At 36.7% G+C, this 19,508-nt stretch overlaps 1 protein-coding gene across 15 annotated transcripts in view; it reads right to left on the reverse strand.

Moving 5' to 3' along the window:
* MBD1 (methyl-CpG binding domain protein 1) overlaps positions 1–19,508 on the reverse strand; it is a 62,081-nt gene that overhangs the window by 21,173 nt on the left and 21,400 nt on the right. For all 15 annotated transcript variants that reach the window (XM_042239431.2, XM_060405522.1, XM_042239426.2 and 12 more), the window contains 4 exons: positions 18,497–18,726; positions 17,829–18,002; positions 4,717–5,020; positions 2,313–2,531 (listed from right to left, as the gene is read on the reverse strand). In XM_042239431.2, the coding sequence (XP_042095365.1) occupies positions 2,313–2,531; positions 4,717–5,020; positions 17,829–18,002; positions 18,497–18,726 (927 nt within the window). The remainder of the gene's footprint in view (positions 1–2,312; positions 2,532–4,716; positions 5,021–17,828; positions 18,003–18,496; positions 18,727–19,508) is intronic.

Genomic DNA, 19,508 nt, shown 5'->3' on the forward strand with positions numbered 1-19,508 from the left:
GTTGGAGGGTGATCACCTGAACTTTCAGTTTGTAGCCAGGTGGTCAGAAGCACAGGTAGCTATCTAGGCTCAAAACCGGCATCTGAGGTGGGGGGCAGTTTTATAGAACTGCTCCCTGTACTGTGGAATTGGATGCTACCTCCAGGTCGACAGCACCAGAACTGAGCTGAGTTATAGGACACCCTATGAATGTGAGAGTTGGACCATAAAGAAGGCTGAGCACCGAAGAACTGATGCTTTTGAACTGTGGAGACGATTCTTGAGAGTCCCTTGGAGAGCAAGGAGATCAAACCAGTCAATCCTAAAGGAAATCAACCCTGAATATTCATTGGAAGGGCAGATGCTGATGCCTCTGGCCACCTGATGTGAAGAACTGACTCATTAGAAAAGACCCTGATGCTGGGAAAGATTGAAGGAGGGAGGAGAAGGGGACGACAGAGGATGAGATGGTTAGATGGCAATACCTACTCAATGGACATGAGTTTGAGTAAACTCTGGGAGCTGGTGAAGGACAGGGAAGCCTGATGTGCTGCAGTCCATGGGGTTGCAAAGGGTTGGACACAACTGAGTGACTGAACTGATAGGATACCCAGCTCTTGCCTGAGTATTGCCTGAAGTCAACTCCACACACTGGAACTGGGTTTGGAACCCTTAATGGTCCATATCACATGACATCAGGGAAATTAAAATTAAACAGCAATGAGACACCAATACACACCTATTGGAGCAGGCCAAGTCTAGAAAACTGACAACACCAAATACTGATCGGGATGCTGAGCAACAGGAGCTCTCATTCATTACTGGTGGGAATGCAAAACAGTATAGACCATTAGGAAGACAGTTTGGTAATTATAAAACTACACATCTCTTACTACATGCTTCAGCAAACATGCTCATGTTATTTACCCAAATGAGTTGAAAACTTATGTGCACACAAAAATCTGCATAAGAATGTAAATAGCAACTTTTCATGTGCTGTGCTGTGCTAAGTCACTCAGTCGTGTCCAGTTCTTTGCAACTCCATGAACTACAGCCTGCCAGGTTCCTCTGTCCATGGGATTCTCCAGGAAAGAATACTGGAATGGGTTGCCATCCAGAGGATCTTCTTGACCCAGGGATCAAAGCTGCATCTCTTAAGTCTCTTGCATTGGTAGGGGGATTCTTTATCACTAGCGCTACCTGGGAAGCCTAACTTTATTCATAATCACCAAAACAATCAAGGATGTCCTTCAGAAGGTAAATGGATAAATATACTGTAGTACATTCCTACAATGGAATATATTCAGTGATAGAAGAGCTATGAAGCTATGAAAAGATATGGAGGGAACTTAGAAGTATATTAGTGAAAGAAAATATGAAAAACCTATAAACTATGTAATTCCAAAGGGATGACCATCTGGAAAAGGCAAAACTCTGGTAACAGCAAAAATATCAGGTTTCCGAGGGTCTGGGGTAGAAAGAGGGAAGAACATGGGGAACACAGAGGATTTGTAGGCTGCTGAAATTACTCTGTATGATACTCTCATGGTAGATATACGTCATCACACATTTGCCCAAACCTATAGATATATAACACCAAAGAGCGGACCTACTATAAACTATGAACTTTAGGTGATCATGATGTGTAGGCTCATTGACTGTAACAAATGTACCACTCTGGTGGAGAATGTTGTGAATGGGGAAGGCTATGCATGTGTTGGGGCAGGAACATATGGGAAATTTCTGTACCTTTTGCTCACTTTTGCTGTGAACCTAAAACTTCCCTGAAAAGTAAAGTCAACTGAAACAAAACAAAACAAATCGTAATATCTTTAGGAAAAATACAACACCCTAAAGAGTTCAATATAAATTTCAAAGGAACAGCTAAATAAATATTGGAATGATTTTCTCTACTCTCTTTGCTGTCAAAACTATACATCCTTCAAAGTCTAGCTTGAACGCCCGTTCTTCAGTGAAGTCTTCCCCAGTTTCTGGACATACTTAGTCACTCTACTCCCTGTGACACCATCCTGCTATCACAGTACTAACACTATGCTATAGAGTAGGAGTTCTCAAAATAGACTGAGCATCAGAATCACCTGAGAGAGCTTGTTAAAACACAGGCTTCTTATCCCTGCCATAGACCTGAATATGGGGATTCTGATTCTGGAGCTGATGAATTTCTGACATCCTTCTAGATGACACTGATGCTGTGGTTCATGGACCACACTTACAAAAGCAGTGTTACGGTTTATTCTACCCGTGGCTGGCTCCCATAAGACTGATCCAAGGAACCTCTCCAGCACATAAAAGGCATTGAGTAAGTGTCTTACTTTTTTTTGCTTCTTTTTATCAGTCTCATCCTGTAAATTTTGAAGGGCATTTTGCATGAGCTTCATGTTCAAATCCTGCTCTTCTCTGTATTCCTGCTGCATACGCTCCATCTTCTCTTGGAGGGCTTTTTGCAAAGCAATCCTTATTTCCTGTTTTGTCTTCTGTTTCTTTAGCTTATCCTGTTCATTCTCAAGTTTCACCCGTGCATTTTCATTTTCCTAAGGCAGAACAATAATGAAGATAATGCATCAGTACAGTTGGACAAAACAAAAAAGTTAATGCATTTCATTTAAGAGGTGAGAATAAAGAGTTTCTTGGAAAGCGTACACTCCTGGGTGTAAAGGGACTATGAGACATAAAACTTGACTTTTCATTGCTGAATCAACAATAAGGCTTTGTGAAATTGCTGTGTGTGATTATAAAGTAATAAATAGTGTGGAGTTCAAAATGCAGAAAAGTATAACGATAAATCACTTTTATTCTTAGTAACCATTCACCTACTACCATTCTCAACATTTTGGTGTGTTGACCTTCCCGACTTTAGTCTTCCATGAGTATCTGCATATCTAGATTTGGATACATTATTAACCAGCAGTTAGAGTCTAAGAATGGAAATGTGCACATCAGTCAAATATACAAAAGTAAATTAAGCATTTTTTTCTTTAAAAGTACTTCCCATTCCTCTCATTTTCTTATCTATCTGACCCTCCTGGCTGGCTTACCTGTGTGACTAATCAAGCAGTTTTAATTGGGGCACCAGCGCTGCTGGGTGTTGGGAGTTTGGTAGAAAATCTGGGTATGGCATAAAGTGAGGCATTAATCCTCCCACCAAAGACATTTGAACTCTTCTGGAAGGATAAGTCTTTTCCCAGCTGGGACAGGAGATGACACAGTTATAGTGAGGAGAGATACAAGTCCCAGCTGACTTGATCTGAGACTCAAAACAGCCATGAATACCACGATTTTTGGCTTTCCATTAATGCCATGAGCAGTAAATCCACACTGAATTGTGAGAGTCAAATGAGGTAATATAAGTGAAAATGCTCTGCAGTATTTAAGGCAAAACAGTGGACATCAAACATAAAAGCCAGTGGTATAGCAGGCCACATTTTTTAAAAAGTAAGATTGACTACAGGAAGCAGCAATCATCCAACTCAAACCATAAGACAGGCAGAGATGGAAATAGGAGAGAATTGTTCAAGACTAAGAAACCTACAAGTAGTTTACTATGTCTTGGTTTCCCCAGGTTAGTTCTGATTTTACACTGTTATCCTGAGGCACTGAATTAACTACACCCCCTTTCAATCTCAAATATGCCCAGATTTGAATGATAAACAGTCACTCTTTCAAAAAGACTTATGACAGGACAGCAATGTTTGGATTCCAATTTAAACGTCAAATAACTTAGACAATAGTGGAAATTTGATACTGATTTTCGATGAAAACAATGAATTATTATTAATTTTTTTAGGTTTGAAAATGTATAAGAAAAGTCCTTAATTATACTGTTGTTGAGATGCATACTCAATAACAAAAAATGTATTTAAAGGGAAAATGACATGTGTGGGGCAAATTGTAAGTCAAAAATGGAAGGGGGTAGAATACAGGAAATCAATATATCAAAATATAACAGCTGTTGAAACTGGGAGATTGGTACACAAGGGCTCATGGGACTCTCCACTTCTGTGCATTTGAAAATGTTCATATTATTACTATTTAATATAACAGTATTGTTATAACACATGTTATTATTATAACATTTAAAGGGTGAAATTTATATAACATATAAATTACAAAATAATAGTGTTAAAGAACCTATCAGTGGCTGCTAGGGGTTAGGGTTAAGGATAGTGATTTTCTTTTAGAAAATTTATATTTTGAGGCTAAACAAGAGAATTTAAACATAAAATTCTCTCTGCCAGTTAGGGCCTCCTCCCTCCCTCTTTACAGTGCAATATGCATCTTCATTACCCATTAACCAGACCTCCTCAAAGATGAGAACGCCTTCTTCACAATAAAGATCAATTTTTATATCCTTTCTTCTGACACTAGTAATGGGACTTCTTAGATTAGTACTCTTTCCCAATTCTGTAAGGGGCCATGGTGACGTACTGCTTGCTTTGTATGTGCTTATCTAGACTATTTATATTTGATTAACTTTATGTAAAATACCAGTGTGTCATTTTGATGTATGACCCTTTGACTTGAAAAGGTATATGAATGTGCCTTCAACCACTAACAGGCAGAGCAATTCTCAGAGCTTCTGAGAGTCTGTCTCCCATATTATAATCCTTGGTTTGGCTTGAATAAAATTCTCCTTTTCTTCTTAAGCAGGCCTGCAAGCCGGGTATTGTACCCACTGAGTTCACCATTCTACCACAAGCAGAATTTGAAAAAACCCACCACAAGGCGTGCCTCTTCCTCCCTCAGCCGCTGCGCGGCCTGCCTTTGCGCCTGGATGCTAGTGACCTGGGCATTTAGCCCCAGGCGCGTGTTCTCCACGAGCTCCTTCTGCCTCCTCTCCTCCTTAGCCTCTCGCCTTTCTTTGGCCAGGCGGTCTTCCTCCCAGAGCTTTGAGAACATCTGCTCTTCCACCACCTTCTGCCTTTTCAGCTCCTCGTTAAACGCTATCTGAGCTTTCCGATCCTCGCACACCGCCTTCTGATGGATACAAAACAGCTCAGTGCGTAGCTCCTGGCAGCGTTCCCTGAAAGGGCAATTTAAAAAAGAAATCGGGCCTTTCATAAGACATTGCTCTCTTTAGGCATAAATCTGCACTGTCAGACACTGAAGTGAGCAAGTTAAAGAACTGGATATAGGCCATCTGAGCGCGGATACACATCGGGGAGCAGCAAGGAGGAAGATGCCAGGATGCCACAGACAAAATCCAGGCCCTGGAGTCAAGCGGAGCAGCCTCTGAATCCTGGTTCTGCCGTTTCCTGTGTGACCTTGGGTCACAAACTCTATCTATCTGAGCCTATTTTTATATCTGTAAAAGAACTGTCTTTTAAGGTTCTGCTAAGGTTCAGAGATAAATGGATGTAAATACCTGGTAGATAATAGGAACTCAGTAAATGGTAATTACTGTGATTACTATGGAGGAAACAGGAGAGGAACAAGTCCCTGCAACATTACAGTTAGATTAAGGCTTTGGTAGAAAGAGACCCTGTGTGTACACCCAAGAAGAGATCCAAGGATAGTGTCTGCATGACCACGGTGACGCTTCCCTATTGCCTCTGGATTCCAGGCAGGACAGGACACATGTCCACTAAAGGGCTTACCGTTAGAGTTGAGAAAACAGTCCTATTCTTGCCTTTTGGCAACCAGGTTTATGTCACTATTCAAGAGGAAATGTTATTTCAGTAAGTGTTTAGACCTTATCCTTTCTTCAGCTTTCTTCAGATGTTCTTCACTGAGCCCATTTTTAATATAAGAGCTGTAAAATTCAACACTGACTGTACTTTAGAACTATTCAGCTAAATTTTCTAAAGTTCGCTCTTCCTTTCCTCCAGATCAGACTTGTTAAACTAGAATATCAGGGGATAAGTCCCATCTGCATTTTTTAAAGAGTGCCTCATGTGGTTCTGACATTTAGACAAGTTTGAGAGAACATTTGATGGGAAGGCTTTTTAAAAAAAAATCAATTCTTCCTGTCTTCTAAATCAAATTCTACATGAAGAAGCTAAAGTCTGGAAAATGAGCTCAACAAAGAATTTTAGAGAAATTTGAATTGCTAAGACTGAAAGAAAGGATGAGGTCTAAACTCTTACTACCCAAGGGTGGCCAATATCACACAAAATGACATTTATCAGATGCAGTTGAGTATTGTTTACCATTTGATGAGGATTAGTCTCATTTCTCTAAACAAATCTCTGTGAGAGCTGGGATTCAGGATATATTTCAGAAACATATGACCCATACTACTTACCCAATGGCCAATAAATAATTGTTGGTTTAACTGATACATAATTATACTAATTAGCAACATACCAGCCATCCACATTCTGTGGAAGGTGCAATAGGTAACAGAAGCTGAAATTACTAGGTTACAAAAAAGAAAAACAAAGCACACACTTTAACACTGAAAAAGAAATTCATCTGTCTAGAATTCATCAGTGAAATTCTCAGATTTGGCCATAATAACTTACTAAAGTCCTTCTCAATCCCATGATTCATATTCTAACAAAGCTATTCAATTAATGGAAATCTAAAACCTAAGAAATATGGCTTATATTTAAAATTATTTAAAATAAAATAAACTCTTTATTCCTAAGTATAAAACTAATACATGCTCATTGCAGAAAAACTATAAAATAAAATTATGAAGATACTATAAATAATGGTAGTCCTACTATTAAGAGATAAACACTATTAGTATGTTAATATATATTTCTTTCCTATGTATATATCTTTTTACTAGAATTGGGGTCTTTCTGCATATCTATATCTCCTGTATTTTAATTTTTCCACCTATCATTTTATTGGGAGTGTTTTCTCATGAAATATTCTTTAAAATGTTTTCTAACTTCAAAACCTTATTATAGTTTAATAAGCTGCATAGTAGAAACTAGAGTCTATAAACACATTACAGTTTACTTAAACATTTCCTTGTTTGATAAGCATAAATGTTACTTCTGGCTTTTATTACAATGTTGCAACAAACATGGTTTCTGTCACTCTTTCTGTTTATTGCTAATGATTTTTTTAAGGTAATTCCTTCCTTAATATAAAACCAGAGTACAAAAACATTCTTAATGCAGTTAGTTGATGATACCTGCTGCCAAGAAGGCCAGAAGTGATACCATATGAAAGAGCTCATATCATATTCATTTTTTTAGATCAGCAGGTCTTCAAATTTTTTGATTATTCATGTCTTTCAGTAAAAAAATTCTAAGCACCCATAATATTATTTATAAATTATATGAGGTTATTAATATGTAACTATATCATATAAATTAGCTAGCTACAAAAATTAAAATGAGCTGAGCTAAAAAGCATCAAATAGAATACTTACCTATTTTAATGATAATAATTACTGATAAGAGGAAAACTTTTTGTCGGTGCTTTACATGGTACTTTTACATATAAAATCTTATTTCATCCTCATAAGGACCTTATAATTTAGATGGGGCAGCAAGTATTATCCCCATTTCAGAGTTAAAGAAATCAAATATCAGGAAGCCATAATTTCTTTCCAAGTCACAAAGCCAGGAGTAATAATATTATAAACTATAGTTATTAAGTGCCTATTATTTGCCAGGCACTGTTCTAAGCAGTTTACATGTCTGAACTCTTACAATCTTCATAACAACCAATATTCCAACAAACACTGTTGTAAGCTCATTATTACGATTATTTTATCCTCAGTTTGCAGATGAGGAAATGAAGGCACAGAGCAATATTGGGTAGCAAAGGAATCCACTGACAAAATGAAGGGAAAGCTACTGAATAGAGAAAACATTTGCAAATAGCATGACTGATAAGGGGTTAATATCCAACATATATAAAAACAACCCATACAACTCAATTAAGAAAAAAACAATTTAAAATGGACAGAGGAACTGAAGACATTTTTCCAAAGAGGACATGCAAATAGTCAACAGGCACATGAAAAGATGATTAGCGTATCATCAGGGAAATGCAAATCAAAACCACAGTGGGAGAACTCCTTGGCAGTCCAGTGGTTAGGACGTCACGTTTTCACTGCCGAGTGCCTGGTTTCAATCCCTGGTCAGGGAATTAAGATCCCATAAGCGACACAGTGTGACCGAGAGAAAAAGGAACAAAACAACAATGAGATTCCAGTTGCACTTGCTTGTCCAAAAGGCTATCATGAAAAAGAACACAAATGACAAAGTTGGCAAGGATGTTATGCAGCCATGGTGGAAGACAGTATGAATGCTTCTCAAAAAACTAAAAATAAAACTAGCGCATGACCCAGCAATTACACACCTGGGTACATATCAGAAAAAATTAAACAACAACCAAAAAACCCCCAAAGCTAAAAACACTAATTTAACACACGCACCACAATGATAGCAGCATCATTTATAATCGTCAAAACATGAAAGCACGTAAGTGTCCATTAGCAGATGAATGGACAAAGACGTGGTACAGATAGACAACAGACTACCCAGCCATAAAAAGGAGTGGAGTTTTGCCATCTGCAGCAAAATGGGTGGACTGGAGGGCGTTATGTTAAGTGAAATAAGTCAGAGAAAGAGAAATACTGTATGTTACCACTTATATGTGGAATCTAGAAAATACAACAAGCTAGTGAATATAATGAAAAAGAAGCAGACTCATGGATATAGAAATCAAACTAGTAGTTGCCACTGGAGAGAGGCAAGTGGGAAGGGGCAATACAGGAGGAGGGGATAAAAACATTTTTTTTTTCACAATGTACTCAAAAGCATGGTCCGTAAAAGAAAAATCGATAAATTGGATTTCATCAAAATTAAAACCCTTTTCTATGTGAAAGACCCCACTAAGAGGATTTAAAAAACAACAACAACAACAACAACAAGCTACAGACCAGAAAAAAATATTTCAAAACTATATATCCTACAAAGGACTCATATCTAGAATATACAAAGAATTCTCACTACTCAACAGCTAATCCAATTAGAAAATGGGCAAAAGACATGAAGATATATTTCACCAAATTGAATATACACATGGCAAATAAGCATATGAAAAGTTGTCCAACATCACAACCCATTAAGAAAATGCCAATTAAGACCACAATGAAATATCACTGCACACCTCTGTCCTAATAATGACAGTAACAAAAGCTGGCAAAGATATGAAAAAAACTTGATCTTTTATACATTACTGGTAGAAATATACAATCATACAGCTGTGTTGGAAAATAATTTATTAGTTTCTTACAAAATTAAGCATACATATAAGACCAGCTTATGGCAATTATCTGAGAGAAAGGAAAACTTATGTTCACACAAATATATGAACACAAATGTTCTTATTAGATTCATTCATAATAGATAAAAACTAGAAGCAATCAAAATGTATGTCAATGAGTGAATGGTTTACAGAAATTTAAATACATCCACACAATGGAATACTACTCAGCAATAAAAATGACTATTAACACATGCAACAATTTAGATGAACTTCAAAGACAATTCATTGACTGAAAAGGCCAATTTTGACACATCACCTACTGTACAAGTTCATATATACAATATCAGGAAATTATGAAGATGAGGGTAAGCATGGTAGTTGTGATTATAAAGGGAAGCACAGGAAGACCCATGTGCTGACTGGATAGTTCTGTATCTTGATTGTGTGGGGTATTAGATGGATCTACATAGATAATAAAATGGCACAGAACTATACATATACATTATGCCAATGTCAATTTCCTTGTATGATATTGTGTTGTAACCACTGAAGGAAAACTGGGGCAAGAATATATGATATTTCTGTACTATCTTTGCAGTTTCTATGAATATCTAATTATTTACAAGTAAAAAGTTTTAAAAGTCACTGGTTATCTTGTTGTTATTATTCATTTCCTTTCATTATTGTTACTGAAGGTAATTTTGCTGTTTAGAAGACCTGGAACAATAAAAATGATCCATTCTAATTATCAAATATTTCAGGTATGCCACTAAATATACTGAAAGAAATTAATGTACTTATCTGCCAGAAAACATGTATAAGAATGTCCACAGCAGCTTTATTCATAAGGATCCAAAACTGGAGATACATGAAATGCCTATAACCTGGAGAATGAATAAACTGTGGCATATTTACACAATGGGATACTAAAAGGAAGAGGAAGGGGAAGCAGAGGAAGAAGGATAATTTCATCTTGCTTTATACGTACATTAAAGCTTCAGTTATATTTGCAGTAATGGGGCATAATTTAGTATCCTTGATCAAAATTTAATCCTGGCCTTTCACTTTTATAATGAATTTAAACTGTATTTATGTTGCAGTTCTGTTAGAAGTACTGCATTAAAAAACACTGAAAATGGTTTGCTTTCAAGTAAATTATGGTAGTCTCCCTTATCCACCATTTCATTTTCTACAGTTTCTATTACCATGGTCAGCTGTATTCTGAAAACATTAAATGGAAAACTCCAGAAATAAGAATTTAAAATGTTTTCAATTGCACATTGTTCTAAAGTGTGATGAAACTTTGCACCACCCAGCTCCATTCCACTTGGGATCTCCAACAACTGACACCCTCTGCTCCTGACATTCAGTCATCAGCATCGTCACAGATCAATGATCCAGAATCACCCAAAGCAGGTGACCTGTAGTCAGGTCAATAGCCTAATGCTATATCACAATACGGGACTTCCCAGGTAGCACTAGTGGTTAAGAACCTGCTTAAGAGGCTTAAGGGACCGGAGTTTGATCCCTGGGTCAGGAAGAGCCCTGGAAAAGGGTATGGCAACTCACTCCAGTATTCTTGCCTGGAGAAGCCTATGGATAGAGGAGCCTGGCAGGCTATGGGCCACAGGGTCACAGAGTCAGACAACTGGAGCAACTTAGCACACACACACGTGCACGTCACAATACATCATTCATCTTACTTACCATATAGACATTTTATAGGGCTTCCCTGGTGGCTCAGATAGTAAAGCGTCTGCCTACAATGCAAGAGACTCGGGTTCAATCCCTTGGTCAGGAAGATCTCCTGGAGAAGGAAATGGCAACCCACTCCAGTACTCTTGCCTGGAAAATTCCACGGACAGAGGAGCCTGGTAGGCTACAGTCCATGCAAAAGTCGGACACAACTGAGCAACTTCACTTTCACTTTTAGACATTTTATTAATCTCACATCATCACAAGAAGAAGGGTGAGTATAGTAAGATATTTTGAGACACAGAGAGAGAGAGGGAGACCACATTTGTAAGTTTTATTACAGTATATTGTTATAACCACTCCATTTTATTATCCTCAATTGTTACTGATCTCTGAAATGTAACTAATGTATAAATTAAACTTTGTCAGGGATGTATAGGAAATGTATAGGATGTATAGGGAAAAAAACAGTGTATACAGAATTCAGTTTCAGACATTTACTGGGTATCTTGGAACGTATGCCCCATGGATAACATGGGTGACTGTTGCAGGATATAACTATTTCTTCTAAAATTCTAATTAATTCATCTAACAGCAAGGTATACAACATGAAGTTGTATACTCAGTTGTATAAGATTTCTTTACAAAATCTTTATAATTGTTACCAAATTAATAAGCATTTTAAGAATCCAAACCACTTATGAAACTTCATTTTTCTTATTGTGTAAAAAAGAAAAAAAACCCATTTACTAGAAAGTGGGAAATATACTAATGGTCCATTGAAATTCACTTCCTAGTTTCCCTTTTGCCCCTTACAGCATTTTCTCCTCCAGTAGCCAGTAGGGAGTATCTAGATCCTAACAAAGATGGGAGGTGAGGCGATGCTTTACATGGGTTACAGACAACAAGTGTAGATCAGGTGTATCCACAGAAAGGGTATGAGAAAGTCTTAGAATCGCTAGCTGGGCTGATTGGTGAAGGTATTTCTTTCCCGAAGTCAGTTAGTAAAAGCTGGAAGGGGTAAATACTACTTCACATGCAAACATAGCCATACAAGACTTCAAAGAATATAAAAATGAAGGAAAATATACACCAACAAAGGAATACAATGCTTTTCTAGTAGTCAATCCCAAAGAAACAGAGATGTACAAATTACCTGCTAAAGAATTCAAAACAACTGTTTTTAGGAAGATCAGTGAGTTAGTATACTGACAGATGACTCAACAAAATCAGGAAAACAACATAGGAACAAAATGAGAAGTTCAATAGAGATGAAAATCATCAAAAAGAACCAACCAGAAATTCTGGAGCTGAAAAATACAATGCATGAAATAAAAATCCAAAAGACAGCATCAACATCAGACACGAGCAAACAAGAGGAAGAAAAAAATCTGAGAATTCAAAGACAGAGGGGCTGAATGGATAAAAAACAAGATCCAACAACATGCTGCTTATAACAGACCTGTTTCAGGTTTAAGGCTGCTGCTGCTGCTAAGTCGCTTCAGTCGTGTCCGACTCTGTGCAACCCCATAGACAGCAGCCCACCAGGCTCTGCTGTCCCTGGGATTCTCCAGGCAAGAACACTGGAGTGGGTTGCCATTTCCTTCTCCAGTGCATAAAAGTGAAAAGCGAAAGTGAAGTCGCTACATATCTTTAAAGTCAAGGGATGGAAAAAGATACTCCATGAAAGCAGAAACCAAAAGAGAACAGAAGTAGCTATACTTAGACAAAATAGACCTTAACTCAAAAGATGTTACAAGATGTAACAAAAGACAAAAGATGGAACAAGAGACAGAGTCAATTCATCAAGAGGATATAACATTTATAAAGTCATCCCTTCATACCTGTAGCAGATTCACTTGAGGATCTGCCACAGATAACAAAATCCACAGATGCTCAAATTCTATAGTCAACCTTCCATATCCATGGTTCCACATTTGCAGATTCAATTAATCCCAGACCGTATAGCACTACATTTATTGGGAAGAAAACACATTTAAGTGGACTTTCAGAGTCTGTGTTGTTCGAGGAGTCAGCAGTATATGTGCTCAATATCAGAGCATTTAAATACGTTAAACAAAGATTAACAGATATCAAGGGAAAAATAGACAGCCGTGCAGTAATAGTAGGAGACTTCAATATTCCATTTCAGCAGTGCATAGATCATCCAGACAGAAAATCAATAAGGAAACAATAGATTGAACTCTATTTTAGATCAAGTGAATCTCACATACATACACAGAACGTTCCATCTAATAGCAGAATAATCTTCTCAAGTACACATGGAGCATTTTCCAGGACAGATCACATGCCCCATCACAAAAAAGTCTTACATTTACAAAGACTGAAATAATGTATCTTTTTTTTTTTTTTTTACCACAATGGCATAAAAGTAGCAATCAATAACAGAAAGAAAGCTGAAAAAATTAACAGATGTGTGGAAATTTAAAAAACACACTCCTGAACAACCAATGGGTCAAAGAAGAAATCAAAGGGGAAATTAAAAAAAAAAAAAACTTATGTGAAAATGGAAATACAACATATCCAAAATTATGAAATGCAGCAAAAGCCCCTTTATGAAGGAAGTTTATAACAATAAACACCTATATTAAGAGAAAAGAAAGATCTCAAAAATCTGACTTTAAACCTCAAGGCACTATAAAGATAAAACTAAGCCCAAAGGAATCAGAAGAAAGGAAATAACAAAGATCAGAAAGGAAGTAAATGAAACAGAGACTAGAAAAATGATAAAACATATCAATAAAACTAATAGCTGTTTTTTCAAAGAGGTAAAATTGACAATCTTTAGCTGAACTAGCTAAGAAAAAATGATTCAAATAAATAAAATTAGAAATAAAAGAGGAAGCTTTACAACTGATACTGTAAAAATACAAGGGATCATGAGAGACTACTATGAACAATTATATGCAAACAAATTAGATAATATAAAAAAATGGGTTAATTCCTAGATACATATAACCTACCAAGACTGAATCATGACAAAACAGAAAATCTGAAAAGACCAATAATGAGTAAAGAGACTGAATCAGTAATCAAAACTCCCCGAAAAGAAGCCCAGGACCAGACGGTTTCACTGGTGAGTTCTACCAAACATTTAAAGAAGAATTAATACCAACCTTTCTCAAATCCTCCCAAAAAAATAAAGAAGAGAGAACACTTCATTATCCCTAATGAACACAAACGTGAAAATCCTCAATATAATACTAGCATGTTAGAAGAATCACATACCATAATCAAGCACAATTTATAGTTCAGTATATGCAGATCAGTAAATGCGCCACATCACATTAACAGAATGAAGGATAAACATTATACGATCATCTTAATAGCTGCAAAAGAAATTTGACAAATCCATGATACAAAAAACTCTCAACAAATGAAGTGCAGAAGGAATGCAGCTCAACACACTAAAGGCTATCCGTAACTAGCACACAGCTGACACCATGTTCAAAAGTGAAAAACTGAAGGCTTTTTCTTAAAATCAGGCATAAGACAATGGTGCCCACTCTCGCCACTTTTATCCAACATAGTACTGGAAATCCTAGCCAGAGCAGTTAGGCAAGAAAAAGAAATAAATATATCTAAAATGAAAAAGTGGAAGTAAAACTGTCTGTTTGCAGATGACATGATATTACTTTATGTATATAGAAAACCCTAAAGATTCCATCAAAAAGTGTTAGAACTAATCAGTGAATTCAGTAAAGCTATAGGAATTGAAATTAATAAACAGAAATCAGTTGCATTTTTATACACTAAAAATGAACCATCTGAAAGAGAAATTAAGAAACGAATCCTATTTCCAATAGCTTCAAAAACAATAAAAATAGGAATAAATTTAAGCAAGGAAGTTAAAGATCTGTACACTGAAAATTATAAGATACTGATGAAAGAAACTGAAGATTCAAATAGATGGAAAGATATCCTTTGTCCTTGGATTGGAATATTAATATTGTTATTAATAAAATGTCCTTACTACCCAAAGTGACCTATGTTCAATGCAATCCCTATCAAAATTACAATGGCATTTTCACAGAAAGAGAAAAAATTCCCAAAATTTCAATTGAATTACAAAAGATCTCAAATAGCCAAAGCAATCTTGATAAAGAACAAAGCTGGAAGTATCACACATTTGATTTCAAACTATATTACAAAGCTATAAAAATCAAAACAGTAATGATAGCAGCATAAAAACAGATGAATAGAGCAATACTCAGTTGGTAAAGAATCCGCCTGCAAAGAAGGAGTCCCTGGTTTGATTCCTGAGTCAGGAAGATCTGCTGGAGAATGTATGTGCTACCCAACTCCAGTATTCTTGGGCTTACCCTTGTGGCTCTGCTGGTAAAGAATTCAGCTGCAATGTGGGAGACCTGGGTTCAATCCCTGGGTTGGGAAGAGTCCCTGGAGAAGGGAAAGGCTACCCACTCCAGTATTCTGGCCCTAGAGAATTCCATGGACTGTATAGTCCATGGGGTCGTAAAGAGTGGGACACGAATAAATGACTTTTACTTTCAGAGCAGTGGAACAGAACAGGGGGCCCAGAAAGAATTCCACGTATCATATATATGGTCAACTAATCCTTTATAAAGAGGCCAAGAACACACAATGGGGAAAGGATAGTCTCTTCAATAAACAACCTTGGTGAAACTGGATGACCATTGGCAAAAGAATGAAACTGGATCACCATTTACAAAAATTAATTCAAAATGGATTAAAAATGTAAACATTAAGACCTGAAACTGTAAAATATGTAGAAGAAAACATAAGGGAAAAGCTCCTTAACACTGGTCTTGACAATGATTTTTTGGATAAGACACTAAAAGCAAAGGCAACAAAATAAAAAATAAACAAGTGGGACTATATCCAATTATTAATAAAAAGTTTCTTCACAGCAATGGAAACAACAAAGTAAAAAGGCAACCTACAGAATGGGAGAGAATATTTTCAAATCATGTATCTGTTAAAAGTTTAATATCTAATATATGTAAGAAACTCATATAACTCAATAGCAAAAAACAAATAATCTGACTACACAAATGAACAAAAGCCCTGAGTAGGCATTTTTCCAAGAAGACGTACAAATGGCCAAAAAGTATGTGAAAACGTACTCAACATCACAAATCACCATAAAAATGCCACTCAAAGCCACAATGAGATTATCACCTCACACCTGTTAGGACGGCTATTACAAAAAAAGATAAAAGCAAAGACAAATGTTGGCAAGGATGTAGAAAAAAGGACACCTTTATACACTGTGGTGGGAATACAAATTGGTAGAACCATTATGAAAAACAGTATGGAGATCCCTCAAAAATTGAAACTAGAACTACCGTATGGAAACAAACTGTTTACTGAGGTATGAATGGATAAAGAAATTGTAGAACGGAATATTCTGCACTCAGTCATGTCTGACTCTTTGCGGCCCCATGGACTGTAGCCCACCAGGCTCCTCTGCCCATGGAATTTTCCAAGCAAGAATACTGGAGTGGGTTGCCATTTCCTACTCCAGGAATGGAATATTACCCAGCATAAAAAAGAAAATTCTGCTCTTTGATTCAACATGGATGAACCTGTAGGATATAATACTAAGTGAAATAGGCTGGACAGAGGAAGACAAATACTGTATGATCTCACTAAACATGGAATCTAAGGGGAAAAAAAGGTTTGACATATAGAAACAGAGAGTAGGGTGTCAGTTCTCAGGGGCTAGGGGATAGAAGAAAAGGGAAGATTTGCTCAAAGGATATAAATTTTCAGTAATAAGATGAATGAGTAAGTTTTGGGGATCTAGTATAGAATATGCTTATTTAACTTATATGCGGAGTACATCATGAGAAACGCTGGGATGGATGAAGCACAGGCTGCAAACAAGATTGCCGGGAGAAATATCAATCACCTCAGATATGCAGATGACACCACCGTTATGGAAGAAAGTGAAGAGGAACTAAAAAGCCTCTTGATCAAAGGGAAAGAGGAGAGTGAAAAAGTTGGCTTAAAGCTCAACATTCAGAAAACGAAAATCATGGCATTTGGTCCCATCACTTCATGGCAAATAGATGGGGGAACAGTGGAAACAGTGTCAGACTTTTATTTTGGGGGCTCCAAAATCACTGCAGATGGTGATTGCAGCCATGAAATTAAAAGACACTTACTCCTTGGAAGGAAAGTTATGACCAATCTAGACAGCATATTAAAAAGCGAAGACATTACTTTGCCAACAAAGGTCCGTCTAGTCAAGGCTATGGTTTTTCCAGTAGTCATGTATGGATGTGAGAGTTGGACTATAAAGAAAGCTGAGCGCTGAAGAATTGATGCTTTTAAACTGTGGTGTTGGAGAAGACACTTGAGAGTCCCTTGGACTGCAAGGAGATCCAACCAGTCCATCCTAAAGGAGATCAGTCCTGGGTGTTCATTGGAAGGACTGATGTTGAAGCTGAAACTCCAATACTTTGGCCACCTGATGCGAAGAGCTGACTCATTGGAAAAGACCCTGATGCTGGGAAAGATTGAGGGCAGGAGGAGAAGGGGACTACAGAGGATGAAATGGTAGGATGGCAACCCCCACTCAATGAACACAAGTTTGGGTAGGCTCTGGGAGTTGGTAATGGACAGGGAAGCCTGGTTTGCTGCAGTTTGGGGTCGCAAAGAGTCAGACACGACTGAGTGACTGAACTGAACTGAACTGAATGTAGAGTATGGGGACTACAGGTAGTAATACTGTATTGTATACTTGAAATACGTTGAAAATAAATCTTATGCATTATCACCACAAAGCAGACAAAACTTCTTAGTGCAATGATGTATGTATAATTACCAAGACTTACATGTACAACTGCTGTGCCCTGTTAGGGCTACACTTTACTGTAAATCAGTCTTCCTAAATAATTTTTAATATACAAACTTCAGATTCTATGTGTATGTTTTTCTGACATCATTACCTGAATTGCTGGTCTAGCTTTTCAGCCACAAAATCCTGTCTCTCTTTTTCTTTCTTCTCTCTTAACAATCTTATTTTATCTCTCATTCTATCTTTTTTCTCCTCAATTGTTTCTTCTTTCAATTGCATTTCAGTAAAATACTCATTTTCTTCTGATGCTAAAAGTTCACGTAACCTAGGTTCACAAAACAAAATGACAACAAGCAAAGGAATTAAAACTGTCATGCTACATGCACCATTTCATTAATTGGTTTTTATTTTGTTAAATTCAATTTCAGAAGTATATGTTCAGTTGTAAATTTTGTAAGAAGGAAAGATCATTACAGTATTCCATAAAATAAGTTGTCACCTAAAGCAATAAAGAGACTAATCTATGCCACATCTTATTTGATCACGTACAGATGAGATATGTGATTTATATTTCAAGAAAAAAAGCAAAATGAGCAAGATTTTAATTATAATAACAAAATATGATACAATATGTTCTTTTGATTTCTATCAATAGGTTATCACAAGTGAAAATAAAAATAAGCTATTGGTTTGGTAGGAGTAAGAATAGCTCAGCCACGATCCTTACTATAAAAATTCACTTGATTTTTGATTGGTCAATCTCAGGCTCTGGTTTCAGCAATATCTCAGAGTCTGGATGAGCCAGGTTTTAAGCCTTACTTATTCCGTCTTTCTTCAGTGTTGATGATAAACCCTTGCATGGCATCCTTGACTCTTGCTTTCACAAGACTGTCCACAAACTTGCGGTCATTGTGCTGCTGCCACTCAGTTTTCAAGCGATCCCGCTCGATTGACTTAATGGAGGCCAAGATAGCATGATGTTTCTGATGACTGTGTTGGATTCTTTCCAGATGATGCTCAGCTCCTTGGACTTTGGGAGGCTTGGCTCTCTGGAACAAAAAAAGAAAAGCAAGTATCACTTATGATAGACCCAAAATCCACTGCATATTTTCAGTTAATCCAATACCCATATTAAACAAAACTTGGTATATAAAACTAATATCCTGCTATAACTGTAAACAACTTAAGTGTCTAAGATGTAAGTTGTTTAAATTATTTGAAACCTGTACCTAAGATGTCATCAAATCAGTCTCAACTATTTCTCAAATAAATAAAATTCATTTGAATAAAAGTTGAATAAAAGTTCATGGAATTATAAAGTCAAAAATTTGAATGGGACTCCAGAGATTATCTAATCAAATCAGAGACTTAATTTATTTGCCCAAAGTGCTCTGAGTAGTGAGGGTAGAACTGGGTAGAACAAGAATTAAAGGTCTTCTAATTCCTGACCTTAATCTTGCCACCTACTATCCCACCTTGCTTTTCAGGGCTCTGACAACATAGTTACCACCATCAAAATTCTTTCAATTAAAGTAAACTACTCACTAAGTATATAGGATATACATAACAAGTTGTAACAGTGAAATATGCTTTACTAAGAAGGAAGTAAGGAAGACAGAAAGGGAGAAAGGGAAAGAAGGAAAAGAAAAAAAAAACCCAAAAACTAATGGTAGAATTTGATTCCTATTTCTACTGTCCCCAGAAGTTTAATGTAAGAGCTGTGCTCCTGACATTCTGGGATTAACTTGAATTTCTGTGAATATGTTCATTTTATACAAACTTTCACCAAAAGAGTTGGAAATGCATACACCATTGTGAATAAATATTGACA

This window comes from Ovis aries, chromosome 23, assembly GCF_016772045.2.
Source record: "Ovis aries strain OAR_USU_Benz2616 breed Rambouillet chromosome 23, ARS-UI_Ramb_v3.0, whole genome shotgun sequence".
Taxonomy (NCBI): domain Eukaryota; kingdom Metazoa; phylum Chordata; class Mammalia; order Artiodactyla; family Bovidae; genus Ovis; species Ovis aries.